The sequence below is a fragment of the Diadema antillarum genome, unplaced genomic scaffold (assembly GCF_040938485.1).
Source record: "Diadema antillarum isolate AM-2024a unplaced genomic scaffold, OU_Dant_1.0 seq00000820_RagTag, whole genome shotgun sequence".
Classification (NCBI taxonomy): domain Eukaryota; kingdom Metazoa; phylum Echinodermata; class Echinoidea; order Diadematoida; family Diadematidae; genus Diadema; species Diadema antillarum.
Genome location: NW_027271697.1, coordinates 292011 through 312563, shown reverse-complemented (window position 1 = coordinate 312563; position 20553 = coordinate 292011). Strand labels below are relative to the sequence as shown.

General features: G+C 40.2%; 1 protein-coding gene across 1 annotated transcript in view; it reads left to right on the top strand.

Annotated features, from left to right (window-relative positions):
* Positions 1 to 20553, top strand: part of LOC139739843 (dynein axonemal heavy chain 8-like) — a 118644-nt gene that overhangs the window by 36264 nt on the left and 61827 nt on the right. The window contains 19 exon segments of the mRNA XM_071650437.1: positions 10 to 106; positions 851 to 1106; positions 1977 to 2173; positions 2867 to 2993; positions 4683 to 4918; positions 5838 to 5942; positions 6581 to 6694; positions 7674 to 7736; positions 8187 to 8425; positions 9474 to 9714; positions 11013 to 11212; positions 11843 to 11996; positions 12742 to 12905; positions 13543 to 13645; positions 14732 to 14836; positions 16017 to 16178; positions 17314 to 17538; positions 18083 to 18255; positions 19894 to 20072. Coding sequence (XP_071506538.1) covers positions 10 to 106; positions 851 to 1106; positions 1977 to 2173; positions 2867 to 2993; positions 4683 to 4918; positions 5838 to 5942; positions 6581 to 6694; positions 7674 to 7736; positions 8187 to 8425; positions 9474 to 9714; positions 11013 to 11212; positions 11843 to 11996; positions 12742 to 12905; positions 13543 to 13645; positions 14732 to 14836; positions 16017 to 16178; positions 17314 to 17538; positions 18083 to 18255; positions 19894 to 20072 — 3140 coding nt within the window.

The window sequence follows — 20553 nt, the reverse complement described above, 5'->3', positions numbered from 1 at the left end:
ATCACACAGACCTATGGGCAGAGGAGGCTATGGAAGGAAGGCCAGATTCAGGGACAGGAAGAATCCATTCTTCAAAATCAGTGTGGCTCTGGCAATCCCTAATGTGGTAAGGATTTGTGAGATGTCTCCTTTGGGTCTTTTTCCAGAACTTCTGAGAAAATGGTTGTTTTGTTTTGCTTTTCTCTGGGGAGGGGCATTGCTTAACTATTAATTGCACTTGTGAAGGCTGAAGACTGCTTATATCTTATCATATTGTGTTCTGTGTCCAAAAATCCCTCATAAATTCAGTTGAAAAGAAAGGTCAAGATATGCCACTGCACTTGTTCTGTATGTTTTCTATGAGTTCCCCCCCCCCCCAATTTGCTACTTTGGTATGCAGTTATGTGTTTGCAGTTGCAAGATGTCTGGTGGTTAACATTCCTGAAGGAAAACTAAACAAAATTAAAACTAATCGAATGATATCATCACAATTTCAAGAGAACGTTTGTGTGTAGGGCATTTGGAATGAAATCTTCACCTCATGTCATATGCATATGTGGTTTCTGCTATTATTAGTGTGTTGTGAGAAATTATGAATCCTTAAAATTTCTTGACTTTCTATTTTTTATGAAACCTGCACCCCACTGTCTGTCCTATTTGACTTAATTTATTAAAGTTAACTTCAACATGGTGTGAAATTTGCATTTTAACCCTTTCTGTACCTTTGACTATGGACAATGTTTACAGCACTTTGGAGGTTTCAGTGCCAATTGGCACTCAAAAGCAGGCACAGGGTTAAATGAAGCCCTTGAAAGAACTCAATTGGGTCTTCACATCCATGTCAATCAATTATTGCCTGTTTCTGTCACAGGTGCTGCAGCCGAGTCTGGACGATGTCCAGCAGGCGCTGAACAAGGCCACAGCCTGTGTCCTGGAGGTCAGCCGCGGGGTGGCCCAGTGGGGTCAGAAGCGCTTCAAACCGGCCATCCAGCCGTCGGTCACCTTCGAGGAGCCCGGCAGGCACAGGGCAGCACCCCCATCAGGTGGGCAAGCACTGATTCTTGGGATTATGAACTGGTCTGCCAAGTCTCCCATATTCTGCAGCCGGAGGCTTCCTACAAACTTCAGTACATCCTCATGTCCACAGGAGATACCAATCTCCTTGATTTAGTCATTACTTTTATCACTTAGATGCACATAATACACAGGTATCTTCCTGACTGCTCTTCAGAATCTCCCTTATTTTAATGACTGAATGTTGACAGTCTTGTGTTCAGCGTAGAATATATCTGGAAATCATGATATTCTTCCATTTATGTCGGATTTCCTTATACTGTAAAAGGGGAAATTTTCACGCATTTTGCGCAGCAAGAAACCAGCGTCAAAGTATTGAAAGAGCATGTGAATATTTTTGCTTGCCTTATGTTCCAGTAGTTGATGTCTTGATTCCGCGGAATTAAAAACACTTGAAACTCTTCTTACCCTGCCGAGCGTGAAAAATTAGTCGCGCGAAAATATTCACTTTTACAAAGAAAAAAATAAGAAAATAAAAACACGTAACAAAGTAAATTGTTTGCTTTTGTGGGTTCAGACAGGAGATTTCTTTTTTCTTTTCAAATGTTAGAAATGGCTCTTCAGTGTTGTGTATTTATTTAGTACTTGGGCATTCCCACAATAGTAGCCCCTTTTTTCCGTAAGATATAATGTCCATCCTAAAAATGTAGCCATTTTGGTTGGTTTTATCTGAGAAACGTATTTCAAACAGTACATGGAAAAATCAATTGATTTCATAATTTTTTTCAATTAAAAGTGAAGACTCTTCAACCAATGAAAATTTACTTCCTATGAGTACATAGGATGTACTCAGTACATGTATGTCGCAGGATTGGAAGTCATTAGAGTAGCAGTGTAAATTGATGAGCATCCAGTGGTCCATGTAATGTTGATATGCCTGCTGGTAACCAATCTCACTGGTATCACTCCACGCTGGCCAGCAGCACCACCACTGGAGCCAATCCCGCCCCAGAAGCTGAAGAACTACTACAAGAGCATTGCGGACCACAAGGACATCCAGAAGCTGCAGATGATGCTGAGCAATGCCATCAGCCAGGCCAGGCCCAAGATCCAGGAGTCTCTGGAGGTCTTCTCTGGCTACCAGTTCCTCTGGGAGGGCGACAGGGACGAATGTGTTAAGGTCAGTCTAGATTAATTTAATAGCAAAGGGTTTTTCTGGTGCTTCAGATTTGTGTGTAGCAGAATTCATTGGCACCTGAAAAGCCTGCCTGAATGATGATAGAGTGCACTGTGAAAATTTCTGCTGGCCTTTTGTAGCATTTGCAGCCTACTTACAATAAGTTTGTCTCTCACAGATTGTGAAAGAAGGGTGAACTCTATCTTTGGCTCATTCTTCTGATGCTTCATGCTTTTGTGGCGCTTAATTCAGGAATTTTTAAAATATTTTTTTAAAGGATATAACTGTTTACAATCATGATATTTACATGTTGATGAGCACGTATGGTTCTCAGAAAGGCTATCAATAGCAATAGAAAAAAAAGTAGAAACAGCTTGAGGGAAGATATGTTGTAAGAGTAAGTATTTACAAATGCATAAATATTGAAACTATATTTACTGTCTCCAGTCATGTTTATACATTGTGAATTCATTTCAGTAGCCATCACCATTACCCCCAGGACCAGTCTCCCCACCCCATATACTAGTTGGTGATACGGTTACCGTAAAGATTAAGGTTAGGGTTAGGGTTAGAATTTTGGTTAGGGTCAGGATTAGGTTCAGAGTAAAGATTAGGGTTAAGGTCAGAGGAAGGGTCTGTGGTAATTGTCCGAGGGGTAATTGTCCTAGAACAATTTGTCATAAATGCTTCCCACAGACATTCATCTCCACGGAGCCCATCCTGTCTGAGTGGAAGCAGGAGATTCTCAGCTACCAGGAGCTTGAGTGCCAGATAGAGGAGATTAATCCCACCATTCAGGTTGGGGCCATTCAGCTCTACACAGGTGAGTGAAGAAATGAGGCACAGGGATGCCCAGGGGAGTGGGATGGGTTTCCTTCCTACTGCAGAAAAAAAAAAAAAATAGATATAAGACCACAGACAGACTTTAAAAAAAAAAAAAAACAGAACTTTAAAAGTTTCAATAATATCAATAAAAAAATGTGAAAGTTTTTGAAGGTTCAAATTTTAAATGGTCCTGATCAGTAACAAGCCTATATGCTCATTTCATGAGGTGATGTTATCAGTTTCATAGACACTCAAGCTTTCCCAAAGGTTTGTATGAAAATTATTTTATTTGTCCATACTTCGGATCTCTGAATTGGCCTGTTAAAATTTGTATTTGAGATGTCATGACTTGACAGGAGGATGTAATTCAATTTTCTTGAATCTACTTAAAAAAAGAAGAGGATACTCCGGGGACATTTCTTCGTAAGCTGATGGGAGACTTGTTGGTCAAAGGCTTTGTTTATTAATTGTCCCATTTTTTAAACGTTTCAATACCCGCTATCAACATGCATTCGCAAACGCCTTTCTGACTATGTTTCTTGAGTTTTTGCATTTATCAACTCTGTCATTAGTTGAATGGGAGGCCTTGTCACTGTGCAGCTCCATTGTGCTGTTTTCCCCGAGGAGCAGAGATGTGTAGTTGCCAGTGGTTAGCGTGGGCAGGTCTGAGCTATAAATGCATTTCAAACAACTTTGAGTTTATCAACTCTGCAGAAACCTGTTTCTGGCTCGAATACCTTTGCGATGTTTGTTTGTTTGTTTTTTTGACGCTTCAGAAACATGTTTTTATCCCTATAATCAACACAGCTTTGAACAACTGCCCAAAACTCCCTGAAAGTGGATAAATGCACCCAAAATATGTTTATAATCTTTCAGAACATCTCCCAATGACAGATGAAAAGGGTATCACCCAGTGATTTGCTTTGTCAGAGGAACAATTGCACAATTTTGCAGAATATAGACTGCTTCATCCAAATGCAGTTAAATATGGAAGCATTAAAGGACGAGTCCACCTTCATATACATAAGGATTGAGAGAATGCAGCAATATTAGTAGAACACATCAGTGAAAGTTTGAGAAAAATTGGACAATCCGTTCAAAAGTTACGAATATTTTAAGTATCTGCGCAGTCACTGCTGGAAGGGAAGACTACTACAGTGTATGATGTCACATGCGTACAACTACCGTGTATATAAGGAAAATAAAAAAAAAGAATTTCACAAAACTTTACTTTTTGAATAAAGTGCACAGTTCTTCGACTTGCTACTGACATATGTTAAGAGTAATATTATTCCCCCTGCCTTTTGAAAGAGAGTAGTCGAGTGTTCTTTTGTTATGCAAGAAAAATGGAAATATGTTGAATTTTCTTTATTCTTTCTTTGTATCGTTGTACTCATGTGACATCACAAGCTATAAGTAGTCTTTTCATCCAGCCGTGACTGAGCAGAAACTTCAAAAATTCATAACTTTTTAACGGATTGTCCGATTTTGCTCAAACTCTCACTGATGTGTTCTACTAATATTGCTGCATTCACTCAACCCACATGTCTATGAAGGTGAACTTGTCCTTAAAGGAGCGAATTTTGCCATTTGTAATCAATTGGTGTTGGAAGGGTTAAGTTTGCCTCTGGACACTGCCATGTGAACCTTTCATTAACCCATGCCTTCCCGATGCTACACACACCAGAGCCCATCAAAACAGCACTGACCGTGGAGGCCCGGGCCTGGAAGCTCATCCTGGGACGCAGCCTGAACAAGGAGTACTGTGCCAAGATGGACGACATCTCCAACTTTGTGGCTGAGTACGCCAAGCGCCTTGGCCGCCCCATCAAAGACCTGGACGACGTGCGCAACGCCATGAACGCCCTGGAGATGATCCGACAGCAGGAGATCCGCATCGACATGACCCTTGGCCCCATTGAGGTAACCCCACGCAGATGACAATATTCTTTGATTTTTCAAGTGGATTGAGAATTTGTCTAGTCCGTCCATCATCTTGAAGCATAGAATCAAAATCAAGATCAAGATTTAGAAGGAGAGAGAGAGAGAGAGAGAGGGGGAGAGAGGGAGGGAGAGAGATATAATGAGAGAGGGAGAGATTGAGGGGAAAAGGGAGATACTGATAGTTCAATTGCAGGTTTAATTTCTGTTCTAAGTGCAAGTAAGAGAAAATTACTATTTATTTGTATAAAGAAGGAAAGACCGCAAGATGTCACAGCAGTTCAGCTACTAGTACACGTGTATCGATGAATTATCACTTTGTCTTCTCTGAGCCATCATGTTTGCTCTCAGAGTTCTATATCTTCTTAAGATATGGAAGTACTTGATGATCTTTGTAATCATTTTAAGCAGCTTTCTGTGGTATGGTAAAAGATGGCAAAGTTCGTTTGTTTTTTATCAGTCGGGTACAATGTACAAATACACTTCTCAATCGCCTGACGTAATTTCAAGATATCTTTAAGTTGAGTATTAAAATGGACATAGAATATGGGCTCTTTGTTGGACTTTCATTGGCCCTGTCAGGAAATGGATAGAGAGCTGTCTGCTGTGATAATCTGTAGCACAGTCATATTGCTTCTTTTCTTTCCTTGGAAAGTACAGTGTGTCCGGTCGATAACATTTGTAGGTTATTCTTAGTCACCCGGGGCAAGCCATTATGGGTCCACATTTTCCTCAGTGTGTATGCCAGTTTCCTTGTGTATGTTCTTCACTGCAGTATGGGTATATATGCATCCTTCACTTGGCACGGAGTGAAGTGGGGTCTTTTACTTGTATGAATGGTGACTCTTTCACATGTAGTCCCTTCATTATTTGATGCCCTATCTCCTTGGTTGGCCAATAGGAAGCTTATGCCATGCTTCAGAAGTTCCAGGTTGCTGTGCCTAAGGAGGAGGCTGATCGAGTGGACACCCTGAGGTACTCCTTCCAGAAACTCAGCAGACAAGCGGTGAGCATTGTCCAGCCTACGCCCACATGGCAAAATGCACATTGGCTTCAGCTCTATTAAGGATGGTACCTAAAGCCCGCCACACACTGTACGTTTTTCAGTCGCACGACTGACAAACACGACTGATCCAAAATGAATCACAATAGCCTCAGAATAGATATGAGTGTTTATTTCACATCCAAAGTCATGTGACCGAAAGTCGTACAGTGTGCGATGGGTTTAAGTAAATGGCAGTGGTTTAATCTAAGCCTTTGACTATTAAACCACAGACTGAATGATTACATGACAGTTTTAAAATGCCATGCAGCATTAGGAAAAGAGATCACGACTTTTCACAGCTGCAAATAACAGGATTTCCATTTGGAGGTGAAAAACGATGTATTGAGGCTAAAATTGAATTTACAATCATCGACAAATTGCTTTTGTTTACCGGTTTGTTGCAAATGTTATTAGGGTCAGCATGTATGAAATGCTTTAATAACTCCAGAATCTCCAAGCAGCCTATGTGATTTTAGACTTGGCCCTGACCTCTTGGGGTTTAGGTGAAGCCTGGGTGACCAAGCGGTGATAACTGAATTATCAGTGAATGCTCGCTAAATGCATTTACTCTCAGGAATTCTTCTCTGTCCACTTTACAGTCTTCTGTCCAAGCCAACCTGGTCAAGATCCAGCCGACGTTCAAGGCCGAGCTCCTGAACGCCGTGGAGACTTTCACCTTCGACAACACCTTCTTCACGGGGGACTACGAAGATGTGGGTACCATTGATGTTATTTCCCTTCATTTGCCTCAATAATTTGGTGACACGACATTTGCGATTGCGACCGTTGCTCCAATCGTATTTTCTCCAAGGACTTAGGGTTAGGGTTAGAATTGTGATAGTGATAGGGTTGTAGATTTAGTTTGATGTGAGGATTATGATTAGGGTTAGGGTTATATTTGTGAGTAGAATTTATGTTTGGCTTAGCATGCAGTTACTTCGCAGGAGCAAATGTCATAGAACTGATAATTCATCAGAAAAGAGACATTGACAAGATGAGGCACAAGGATAAACATGAAGCTCTCCTCTAGAATTTATTGTACGTGATTACCATCAGAATTCCACGATTCTCAAATGATCACACATACATTGTAGCACTTAAAAGATTTCTCTCTGTCTAATGCATGATCACCAATTCTATTTGCTTAGGAAGTGTTTCTGCTTTGTCAGCCTTTTCATGAGGCAGCGAATCCAAATTCAACCAAAATGTTCATTTTACACTGTAGTTCAAGAATGGCATCAAGGAAAATATCAGAAATTTTCTGTCCTGTCTTTTGAGAAGGGGCGTCCAACGCGTGGCTGTTTATTTTTCTCAGTGAAAATAAAGTGTGTATTTTGATATTTACTTACACTTATGCCAACAAAAGTGTATATTTTTGATATTTACTTACTCTTATGCCAACGAAAAATGCAGACTGCCTTTTTAACCCATTGCTTGAAGGAACCAGCTTTCTCAAGTAGTACCCCTATTTAGGATTACAATGGCTAAGAAGCAAAAGATTAATGGAGGCAGTTTGAATGTGTGCAAACCATGCTTTCTGCGAAGGATTACTTACTGGTACTTTTAGTGACCTCCATATCATACAGAGATCACTCTCCTTGTAAGCAGCATGTGTTGATATAATTGTTGCAAGTATGTCACATGATATAAGTTGTGTCTTTGCTTGTCTGTGTCTATAAATGATCGCCACAGAATGGTCCCATGGTACAAGGCATATCACCTGAAGAAGCCAATGTCAGGCTCCAAGTTTTCCAGGTAATTGAAAGTGCAGCAAGGCACCATTCTTATTGATGATATTCCAAGAACATATTACACTCATCTCCAATGAGGCAGTAGTTGGAAAAACTCTTGCATGCTAAATTTTCACTTATTTTCTCACATCCCTTCGTGATCCTTTGTGTGTAGCTGAATTTTAAAGGTAACTTCTTTTTATGCTTGCAAACGAATGCTTTAATAACAAGGAGAAATTTTCCTCACTCAATCCTCTTTGACTCACTTTGTATAAAATTATATTCTTTCTCATTTTGTTTGATGGCATGAAAGCCATGGAAAATAATCTCGGCTCGGAAGATTGTCCCTAAATTATTATTTTTTTGTTTTGTTCCGTGGGCTTACAATTGTAGTTCGTCCTCTTCTAACCTTGCAAGAAAGCTACAAGCTGGATGAGTACAGAGATTAAGTCTATCACAAATCACTGTCCCCCAGACTCGGTTTGATGATCTGTGGCGGCGCTTCAACACCTACTCGGCCGGGGAGCAGCTGTTCGGTCTGCCTGTCACCGACTACCCCAGCCTCGTCAAGACCAAGAAGGAGCTCAACCTGCTGCAGAAGCTCTACGGCCTCTACAACGACGTCATTGACCGCGTCAATGGCTACTACGACATCCTCTGGAGCGAGGTGGACATTGACAAGATCAACCAGGAGCTCATTGACTTCCAAAACAGGTGTGCATTCCATCGGCCCAGCTCTGAGGAAAATTGGAGTGATGCCATGGATTATTCTCTCTAATTGCAGGGAACATCATGGCATTTCATTTTCTTGTACCATAAAAGACAATTTTTGTTTTTGTATATGGGGTGTTTTTGTTTTGTGGAGGGGGATGGATGGTAGAGGAGAAGCATTCTTGCTAGGAGTTTTCTCGATCATCAGAATGTTTATCATACCCAAGGCACCCAAGGCACCCAAAGTTTGTGATTATTGCTATACAACTTCCACATATTATTTTTATTCAGGCCTACCAGTTTGAATATTGAAAATGAGCCATGGAGTGTCGTGGCCAAGTGGACAGAGTGCTTGTCTCTGAATCACAAGAGTGTGGGTTTGAGCCCTTGACATGTTTGCCTTTCACCAAGGCACTTCTTCCATATTGTTACTCTCCAACCAAAAGTACAGAAAAAAATGGGTACCCAGAAGGATGAGAATTGTTATGTTAATTGATCAGCATGTGGTCACCTTTAAATGGTGACTGGCTGGAATGTGCCCCCAAGGGAGTGGAGAGTGAGCACAGTCAAAGCTTGTTGGAAATAATGCATCCAGTCACTGGGGTAAAAACAGATTGTAAAGCACATTAAAATTCTTAACAAGTCTGAAGTGCATTGTATGAAAACCAGCTATTATTATTATTATTATTATTGTTTGTGAATGCTGTATACTGTATATGGCAGATATTTTGTAATGTTTTTGTATTTGTGAATTTTGCGAGTTGGATCTTATTCTCAAATTTAAAAACGTGCAAAAATATTAACTCTCATTCCGACATAAATGTGACGTGTACGCATACATTTCTCCTTCCGGTACAGTACTCCACGATAGTGAATTCAACCACTTTAATAATGTGAAATTGTTGGGGAGTCCCGATTTGTGAAGAATTAAACTCCCTAAGTATATCACGTATGCAGGAAATCATGCAAATTAGATGGTAATACAACAAGAGAAAAAAACAAAGGAGAAAGAGAATGAAAAATCCTCACGTTGTCTTGATTCATCACCCAGGTGCCGCAAGCTGCCAAAGGGCCTGAAGGAGTGGCAGGCCTTCCTGGACCTGAAGAAGACCATCGATGACTTCAATGAGACGTGCCCACTCCTGGAGCTCATGGCCAACAGGGCCATGAAGGAACGGCACTGGGACCGCATCACGGGCGTCACCGGCCACCGCTTCGACATCGACTCGGACTCCTTCAGCATGCGCAACATCATGGAGGCGCCCCTGCTCGCTCACAAGGAGGATATTGAGGTTGGTGGCTGACATGTTTTTTGCTGTTGTTTGATGAGTTGTCAATATACTGTAGTGATTTTCCAGAACAAAAGAAATTCTTGGTCATGTGCGGACTAGCAGCACAGTTTGACCGGTTTGACAAATGTTACTTTCAGAATTATTGTTGGCATCTTGTTCATACTATATTTACTCTAATTTGATGCAAATTTGTACTGGAATACTGCAATTTGCATTACATGGGGAAAAAAAAGTAAAGAATCATACAGGAATTACATATACATTCAGCCCTTTCGACATCACTGAGTTAGCAACATTAGAGACCTTGAGGTGTGAATTTCTGCAATTTTTCTCCCTCTGCAAATTCACACCTCAGCCTTCACTCCCCTGCTTGATATTCTCTTGCTTTCATTGGAGACCTTTCTGACTATTTTCCTGACATTTTCAGCTTGCAGCACTTGTAGGGCCTACATGTACATTGCGGTGGAAGAATGACAACAGAAAGATTCAACACACGTACGACAAATTACAAATGATAAGTCCCTCAAGCTTCCAAAGAGACTAGTTTAAAAGATGTCTTGGAGTTATCGTTTGCTGCTTATTGTGTAATAATGTCCCACAGACTTTTGCATAACATTTGCACAGTGCAAATTGCACAGGTTCTGTGCAGCCGTATATGACTACAGTATATGTGGTACTCTATATAATGTGTGTTACAACAAAATGGGCTCTTGTTTTTCTGCATGATTTTTTTTTAAATTTCTCTTTTTCTTTCCATCCAGTCAAGACACCATTATGTTGCAATGATAAGAGCAGATAATCAGGAAATTTTGCTTTTAAAGGCATAATTTACCATTTGCATATGAAAAAAAACCAAGCTTTAGTGCTTCAAAATAGTTCTAAAATGTGAGTTAAGGATAGAAACAACTAATGTTAAAATTTAAATCAGTATAGTAAGAATTGTTGAATATACTAAATGTGAACAGTTGTTATAATAGAAATGTTTCTGGACTAAACTGTCTACAGTTATGGCTTATTGAGAGAAATAGTGATATTTTCTTGTATATTTTAGCCTTTATTGCTAATTTTTTACGTGGTAGGATGTTTTGTGATACAACTGATCTACACATATGCATCAAATGTCATATCTCGAACATCTTTTAAATCACTGCTCCCAATGGTAAACTGTCCCTTTAAATGCACTTATTTTGAACTTGGATACACTCCTGTGATATTCCAATAGTCGAGTCACAATATTGTAAGGGCTCGCAATCTATGAGAGATTTTTGTTTCCTCCATTTACTTCCAACCTCTGCCAGGATATCTGCATCTCAGCTGTGAAAGAGAAGGACATCGAGGCCAAGCTGCAGCAGGTGGTGCTGGAGTGGAACACCCAGACCCTGTCCTTTGCCAACTTCAAGAGCCGGGGCGAGCTGCTGCTGAAGGGGGCGGAGACCTCGGAGATAGTGGCCCTGATGGAGGACAGCCTGATGGTGCTGGGCTCTCTCCTCAGCAACAGGTGAGTGCTAAATTTTGCGATGTCATCGTGGGGTGTTCAAGAAAGAGACATAGAGTGGAGACCTGCAAGGGTTGAGGTGAAGGGAGGGGAAGGGGGGGGGGGGAGCAGGATGAGTGTTGGATTTTGATGTCACACTCAAAAAAACAATGCATTGTAAGCTTATCAGTTAATGGCACACAACTTCTAGCTCACCTGAGCCAAAGACTGAAGCGAAGTATTGTTGCGGTATTGGATTGTGATGACACACTCAAAGAATTAAGCTTGGGCCCCTTTTGACTTTATCACACGTAGAAAAAACAAAACCTACACAATTCATGTACCCAAAGATCTCGTTCAAGAGCACCTCTTTTCATTAGTTTTTATACACATTATATATGAAAAGTAAGATTTGGATGCAACTCCCAGTTTGTATTCCAGTATAATCAAGTGAATAGATTCATTTTCTCAATTCTCTCACATCCCACCATATGAGACATTTAATTGAAATGGTCTATGCAACCATAGAGAATATTGTGATTTCGTACATTGTGGAACTGACAAGAACAATGATGAAACAGTTACATGTAGCAGTAGCATCTGTGTTGAAGAGGACTAAAATGTCTATCACACTCCACTGGTGTCCTAACTCAGGTACAATGCACCATTCAAGAAGGACATCCAAGGCTGGGTGCAGAAGCTCTCCAACTCCTCTGACATCATTGAGAACTGGATGACGACCCAGAACCTCTGGGTTTACCTGGAGGCTGTCTTTGTGGGTGGGGACATTGCAAAACAGCTCCCTCAGGTATGACCCCTCTGACTTTAGGTGTCAGGAATCTGACAGAACATTTCAGTTGAGTCCTTTATCATCCAAAATTGTTATTTATAAATTTTTGATAAATTTTTATAGGTGTCATTATCATATTTTCTTTTCATTTTGCATGGCCTAGAGCAGGAGTTTACATCATGAATCTGCATGTCTTGTGTCAGTGTCTCTGCAGCAGTAATTCTACAGTATGTTGAATCTTTCTCCTGGGGGATTGTGTCTGTATATGATATCAAATGACAAGGTATTATTTGAAGAGGCATTCAGGGTTGTTTGCGTTTGTTTTTTGTTTTTTGTTAAATATCTAGAAAATAAAGACATAAGAAAGTGTAGAATTTAATAGTCAGGGTACTTTAACTATAGCCCGAATTCACAAGGGTAGTTTGAATGTAGCTCATAGACTGTGCAAAGTTTGTTAATGTTAATGTCTTTGACAAATCGCAAATGCCAGCAGACATCCAATAATGAACAGACACTGATAGCTACACATATGAAAGGCATACTTATATTTTGTGCATGTTTTAGTCCATAGACTTCTTTCCAACTGTGGATTTAATCTTTGTGAAGTAGGCCAAAGAGTCGATATGTTGGGTTTTAAATAATCCATCAGTGTCATAAAGATACATCAAATGGCTGCCACTAGCACAACTTATCTGTTTAATTTCTGTAGTACATACACCTTCTCATCAACCTATCTTCTCTTACTCCTCCATCGGAATGGTAGGAGGCCAAGCGTTTCGCCAACATCGACAAGTCCTGGGCCAAGATCATGGTGCGGGCCCACGAGAACGACAACGTGATCCAGTGCTGCGTCGGGGACGAGACCCTGGGCCAGCTGCTGCCCCATCTCTTGGAGCAGCTGGAGATCTGCCAGAAGTCACTCACTGGGTAAAGGAATCTTGGCAGTCAGCATTCTATGTGAATTAACTTCTGCCAACATAATGTTACAATTTAGTATGCAGCTAGAACAAAGATGAACACTCAGAGAACTTCAGGAAAACAAAGAGTGGAGCCCTCACACAAACAGTGTGGAAAATTGTGCAATTCATTCAAACAGCATGATTTTTCTTTACATATTCTAGATAGATAGTTCTATGTGCATTCCTCTTGAAAGGGAACTGTGCAACATTTAGCTTTTTAGTCACTATTAGTAGTATGACAGCTACTGTAGAGTTGAATGTCACAAATTATTGCATATATATGTAAAATACAATTTATGTCCATACTCCTTTGTCCTGTTCCTGAGATATGTTACACCAAATGTTCTTCATGTCTACTGAAGGAGTTAGGTTAAATGCTCTTTTAATGAAAAATATAAGAGAGTTGCCCTTGAATTGTCTGGATGGATTAGCAAATCACCTTATTCTGGTGGCAGCTGTTTCAGTTTACAATGTGCTGCCTTCGAAATAAAACTAGAACTGAGGGATCTGCACCATGATGTCACCAAAGATAAATTGTTTATATACACACAGAAAATTGTACATTCTTTTTCCATTTCTTTCTCTGCTACTTTCTCTCATCACAGCTACCTGGAGAAGAAGCGGCTCGTCTTCCCGCGATTCTTCTTTGTCTCTGATCCGGCGCTGCTGGAGATTCTTGGGCAAGCTAGTGACTCACACACCATCCAGGTATCTCAAACAACCTCTTGATATTGTTGATGGTGAAGAATAAATATTTTGAACATATTTGTTCATGTATGTGAAGACCTGCAGGCAGAGACTTTTTTTTCTGGCATTTTTGCCCTCATTTGAATTTTAAGAACGGAACTGATGACTGTATAAATCTAATTGTGGATTATTTGTACTCTTGGTGGATTTACATGTTTGTTCTCTTTTGTTGATAGTAAAGTGCATAGAAACATTTTCATCATATGCAATTTATAAATTGTCCATATGTTGTTACAATTATTTATGCACTCAAATACAGGCATTGTTTTTGAACTTCCCCTTCTTTCCACAAAATATATGGGCTACACATATTCAAAGTGATGCAGTCAAATCTGTTCCTTTTTTGTTCTATGGCCATAATTTTTAAAATGACGAATAAACAAAACTGAAGTATGGATGCACAAGTATATATGTCATGATTTAGGATGAATCCAGTAGGTGTGTGTTCCCTAAATTGTGAGTTCTGACCTCACTCAGCAAAAGATTCATACTCATTTGTTGGATGATTATTGTATTAAGTTGTGTGTACCTAGTAGGTTTGATTAATATTTTAATAAGGGATCAGTATATAGACCCGTTTACACAAGTACGGTACGGGCAACGGGCTGGGTTTTTGCTATGGTGGGCAAAAAGGAACTATGTCTGGTTCTGTTCCAATATCATTTCCCCGGTATTAATTTTGTTACAAAATTAATCTTGTACTGTTGATTTTGTTGCTCTTGATTTTGACATGAGAATAACATTCTGGGTGATTTTGTACCAAATTACTGATTCTTTTTTACAGAACCAGATATGGTTTCTTTTGGCACACCAAAGTAAAAACCCGGCTCATTGCCCGTACTGTGCTCGATGTAAATGTGCCCTTAAGCTTTGGTTACACTGTATCAAACAAACAGCTATACTTTCACAGCAAAAGGTAGGAAAGCTGGAATGTTCTGTAGTAGACCAATGACGTTTTTGAATATACACCTATTGAATACCTATGACTTTCTTTTTGTCTCTCCTTTTGCTTGATTGTTTCATGCTTAATGCCCTTGTATTTAAAAGGCACATCTCCTTGGGGTGTTTGAGAACGTCAACGAGGTGGAGTTCCATGAGAAGGACTACGACCGCATCATGTCCTGTATCTCCAAGGAGGGCGAGGTCATCCCGGTGAGAGAAAATATTTACTCTCTTCATTAAAAGAGTCCCATTTCTTAAAGATTAAGATTAGCTGGTAGAACTCACACCTATGAATATACTGCCTCAGTATGGCACTGTAATGATTTGAAATAATGATGTTTTGGTATTGAAGAGTAAACAGACTCTGATATTATTGGCAGGTTTGGTGGTTTTGAGGAGAATAACGTGGTTAAAGTGGTAGCTGAACAAGTTCATGGAGGGAGGAGAGATTGAGAAAATCCCTTTCCGAGAAAGAGATGGATAGATTCTGTGAAAGAAAAAGAAAATGAAACAGATTTGGCAGTGGATGCAAGACTGAAACAAACTAAAGTCCTGTGATGATGTGATGAAGACTTGAGGCCTTATGCTCTATAGTTGAGATTCGCAGGATGATGATGATAAAAATCGTAGGGATGGAGATGATGTCTTTATTGATGGCAATGTTGATGCTGATGATGAAGACATGGACGATGAATGTAAAGATGGGGTTGTGATGGTCCAGTCATAACAGACTATTGTAATGGTACGATCATGATCGATTGTGATATTACTGTCGTAATTGACTTGTAATATTACCAGCGTAGTTGACTGCTGTGTGATTTCATTATCTGGGTGAAATCTTTTGATGTAGCACCATACATTCTTCCATCTTTGTGCCCTCTCTCTGATGATGGAAATAATGATGTAAATAATTTTTGTGATAGTTGAGATGTAGATGATGACTATATGACGTAAGTGTATGGTGTTGATTGTGTTGTGTGGGTTAAATTTTTTGGTGTTAGACGTCATACATTATTCTATCTTCCTACCTTCTCCCTGATGATGATAATGGCGATGTAAATAAAAAGATGCTAAAAACAGAGATAATAAATGTAAACTTTTGTGGTGATTCCGTTGTGTAGGTTAATCTTTTTGTGTTTAACATGATTTTAAAAGTCTTACATCTTTCTGTACATGCCCTCTGATGATTGAAATGATGGAAGTGATGATGTTAATGATGATGATAGTAATGATGATGATGAAGATCATGAAGAGTACATGGATGATGAATGTGGAAATAGAACTGTTATAGTAATGTTTCATTATTCATTATTGTCATGGTGAAATTTTGGGATGTAGCCACATGCATTGAATTCTTCCATCTTTCTACCCTCTCACTGCCTCCACAAAGCTGGAGAAGCCAGTCATTGCCAAGGGCAACGTGGAGAGCTGGCTGGGAGAGCTGCTGGACCTCCAGCAGAAGTCCCTGCATGGCATCATCCGGGACGCCTCACGTGTCATCAACGACTCCAGCTTTGAGCTCCTCTCCTTCCTCAATGACTACATTGCACAGGTAGGAGCAGACAGAAATTTCTCTGTACAAAGTGTATGCAGGGATCAATGCTAAATTTTTCCTCTTCTAGCCCGTTCAGGCCACTGTAAAATCTTTAAATCTTAATTTCGGTTGCCCAAAAAAGAAATATACTGGCCCAACATAATTGGAAACGTAACAATCCATTTTGAATCTGAAAGATTGTTTGGAAATTTAGTGGCTGACATAAATTTTAGAGTCCCCGTTCCATTGCTTATGTCGAACCCTGCCATATTTTTGTCATCTTTATACAGGGTGCCACCGTTAAACAAACACGATAATAACAAAATTTGGATAAAACGAAGTAAAAAATTCAGGTCCCAAAGTTATCACTAAAGTCTGTTCTGCAAAATTTGTTTGGTTTCGAAATTTTGATATAAGGAAAGAAAACTACCAGTCTCAGGGACTTTGTTATAAGAGGACTTGCCCTTATCTACATACACTGTACTACATCTAGCTATCCATTTTACCCTCCCTCCCTCCATCCATCTACAAGTGTACTTATGGATGTATTCATTAATTCTTCTGTCTATTCGTCGAAACATGTGTATGTGTGTACACACATAGACCGAGAGATAGAGGTATTCACATACTGTACAACTGTACAGGGTAGATTGATTGACAGATTGACAGAAGACGTGGAAAACAAGAAATGAGAGAAACAGGAGAACGGAATGAAGAATATCAGTACAGAGTGCTTGGACAGTGATGGAGAGAGAAGTAGAGGGATGCACTGATGTTGAAGAGAGAAAGAAGTAGAGCTTGATAAATTTCGTTAGAAAAAAAATAATACTCCTTCTGCCAGTTTTCCTCCTTATTTTATAGTCAAAACTTACAGGAGATTGGACTTACCATGAGGGTCTCTCAGATGATATTGAAGAAGAAATTGAAGAAAGAAGAAGAAGATATTGAAGAAACAAGAAAGGCGCTATAGTTCCCCAGACTGTGTAAAGTGTTAGCACCCTTCTTGTTCTGAGCTGACAAATGTGTAGACTACCGGCTAATTGAAGCTAATTGAGGCTAATTGAATTCAGATCAAGAGGAGTAAGTGGCTGGTTCAATGGCACGATCCCTCAATGCTTTTCCTCCTGTTTTTTGATTCATTGATGCATAACAGGTGGGGTTGCTGGGGATCCAGATGCTGTGGACCCGCGACGCCGAGGATGCCCTGGGCATGGCCCGGGCCGACAAGAAGATCATGCCGGCCACCAACGCCCGATTCCTTGAGCTCCTCAACTGCCTCATTGAGCAGACAACCCACGACCTGACCAAGGTCGAGAGGGTCAAGTACGAGACACTGGTCACCATCCACGTCCACCAGAGGGACATCTTCAATGACCTGGTCAGTTGGGTGTGGGAATACAGTTCGGGATTAGCCTTCAATGTGTGTGAGGTTTAACACTCTGATCATTCAACATCATCCCTTTGTCTAAAGCTCTGTATGAATGGCTGTATCTTGTGGCCTAGCTTGGTCAGTATTCCATGCTTTATAGTGTATATACTGTATGCTGTAGGTGTGCACACGTGGAAAACATGTTTTAACCTGCCCTTACAGATTTTGACGTGGACAAATATGTGGAAATACTTTTTTTTTTCTTGTTGATTGGATTATTGATAGGATTGTTCAAGGTTGATGGGGTTCCTTACATTAGCATTTGGCTTTCTTTTGAAATTTGGTGATTTCAGCTTGGATTGCATGGATAGGTCGAAAATGAGCTGCTTGGCGGAGGTCTGCGTTGTCTGAGGGCTTTTCTAGTTTATTTTTGTAAATATGTATAATCAATTTTTACCATTGAAGTAAGGCAGACAAGCCCTAATCATATCACTTCCTTACCTGAACATTGGATGCATTTGTAATTGCCTTTCATTGTGGACTTCACCCCTAGGTGAGCATGCACATCCGCAATGTGAACGACTTTGAGTGGCTGAAGCAGGCGCGCTTCTACTTCAAGGAGGACACCGACCAGTGCATCGTCTCCATCACCGACGTCGACTTCATCTACCAGAACGAGTTCCTGGGCTGCACGGACCGGCTGGTCATCACGCCCCTCACCGACAGGTCCGTATAAACCTGGGATTAGTGGAGGCTGCCACTTTCATGATACAACTCTCTCCAATTATTCTGTCTCCTCTTTCTACTATATGGGATTGATAACTTGAATTCTAAGAAAGTACACAGCACGTGTATACGCCATACAGGGTGAAAAATGCACTGTTTCTAGCGAAGTCAGTTGAAGGATTGCATTCATATTGGTACTGAATTTTCTGAGGTTTATGTACAAGTGTAGGAAAGCTATATCTGTCTGTTTGTTCCCTCACAATGAACATTAAGTTTTCATGGCTTTGAGTACTGTGAAAAGGAATATGCTTGCATACATATTACTTTTATGTACCTGCATGCAGAAGTACAAGTGTTAACTATTGACATGTAATTCCCTTGGTTAGTATATTATTTTCACCAATCTCATACCTGCCATTGTTTTGTTATGATAAATGCAAGATACAGTACATTGTGTCTTCTTAACAAATCTAATAGATTTTTATGCCTCCGCAACGAAGTGGCCGGAGGCATTATGTTTTCGGGTCGTCCGTCCGTCCGTCCGTCCGTCCGTCCGTCCGTCCGTCCGTCCCGTTTTGTTTTTGTCGATATCTCAAGAACCGTGTGGTGGTTTTACATTAAACTTGGTATGAGGGTATATCCTTGGGGGATGATACTTTGTGTGGATTATAGGGTCACAGGGTCAAAGGTCAAAGGTCACAGGTCATTTTTGTGAAAAAAAAATTGAAATTTCATGTTTTTCTCCATATCTCGCAAATGGTTCAAGGTATCTTCATGGAACGTAGTATATATGCTTGTACCGATGGGCAGTGATTATCTAGGGAAGTTGGGGGTCATGGGTCAAAGGTCAGGGGGTCAAAGGTCAAGGTCAACTCCTCAAAATATCACTACTTTCCTTAAAATGCAATATATGCCTGAAGTTTTTTTTTTTTTTTTTAAACTTGATGTATGGCATGTATTACCCAATATATATTTTTGGGGAAGTTTCTTGCCAAAAGGTCAAAGGTCAAAAGGTAAAAGGTCAAGTGAAAGTGCTAAATTGCACTTTTTCCTCCATATCTCGAAAGTAACTCAAGGTATCATCATGAAACTTACATATTTATGCATGTTCAACCTAACAGTGATTCTCTTTGGAACTGTGAGGTCAAAGGTCAAAGGCCAGGTTTAGATAATGCTATTTTCCCATTTGGTACTGAAATTATACTTTTTCTCAATACCTTGAAAATTACTCAATGCATAAACTTATAAAAGGGTCAAAAGTCAAGTAAAAATCATCAGTTCCCCAAATACCTGCACTCTGACATTTTAATCATTCATCCAATTGAACCTAGTTCTAGGAAAGTGAACATTCAGCACATTTGTGTCAAACCTGTCATTTTAATATTTTGCCAATTGTGTGAAACTGTCATCACACATTGTCAAGACATTGTACTATAGACCTATTAGGAGAACCATGCATTATGGCGGAGGCATATCAGTAGCCGTAGCGATATATCTATTTTTTTCAAACTTTATTTTCTTGTAGATATATGTGTCTGTATTTGTAGAAATACATAAAACCACTCCTCTGACAGTAGGTGACATTGAAAATTGGAGGAGATTCCCCATATAGGCTATAACGATATACATCTCCTACAGGTGTTACATCACCCTGGCCCAAGCACTGGGTATGAGCATGGGAGGTGCCCCGGCCGGCCCCGCTGGGACGGGTAAGACAGAGACCACCAAGGACATGGGGAAGGCCCTGGGCAAGTACGTGGTGGTGTTCAACTGCTCAGACCAGATGGACTACAGAGGGCTGGGCAGAATCTACAAAGGTTAGTTGAGTTGGACTTTGTAGACATGTGTGTCTAGACCTAAAAAACTGTCAGTGTTCCTGTTGATGCATCAGTTCGACAATATTGTCACAAATCCTACCCACTGCATATTAAGCATGGCAATGTTGCATTCCTAATGTCATTCTTATTGATACGTGATGATTAATTCGAGTTTTAGCATACACCTGCTAGTATAGGGGTGCATTGCATGGAAATGGATGAAAGTTGATATTTTTAAAATGTTTTCTCCCATTCTTATTTATATTGAATCCCAGCGTTAGCAGATGTAAAATATTATACAAATAGGGCATGCTCTATGATGCACTATACTGGATTGTAGAACGACAAATACTAAATTATCCCGAGTGCTCTTTTGTTTCACCGAGGCCGCAGGTGGAGATGAATAGAACTGCATGAGGGATAATTTAGTATTTGGGGTTGTGTAGTCCAGTACTGGTGCATCAATAGAACATGCCATAAT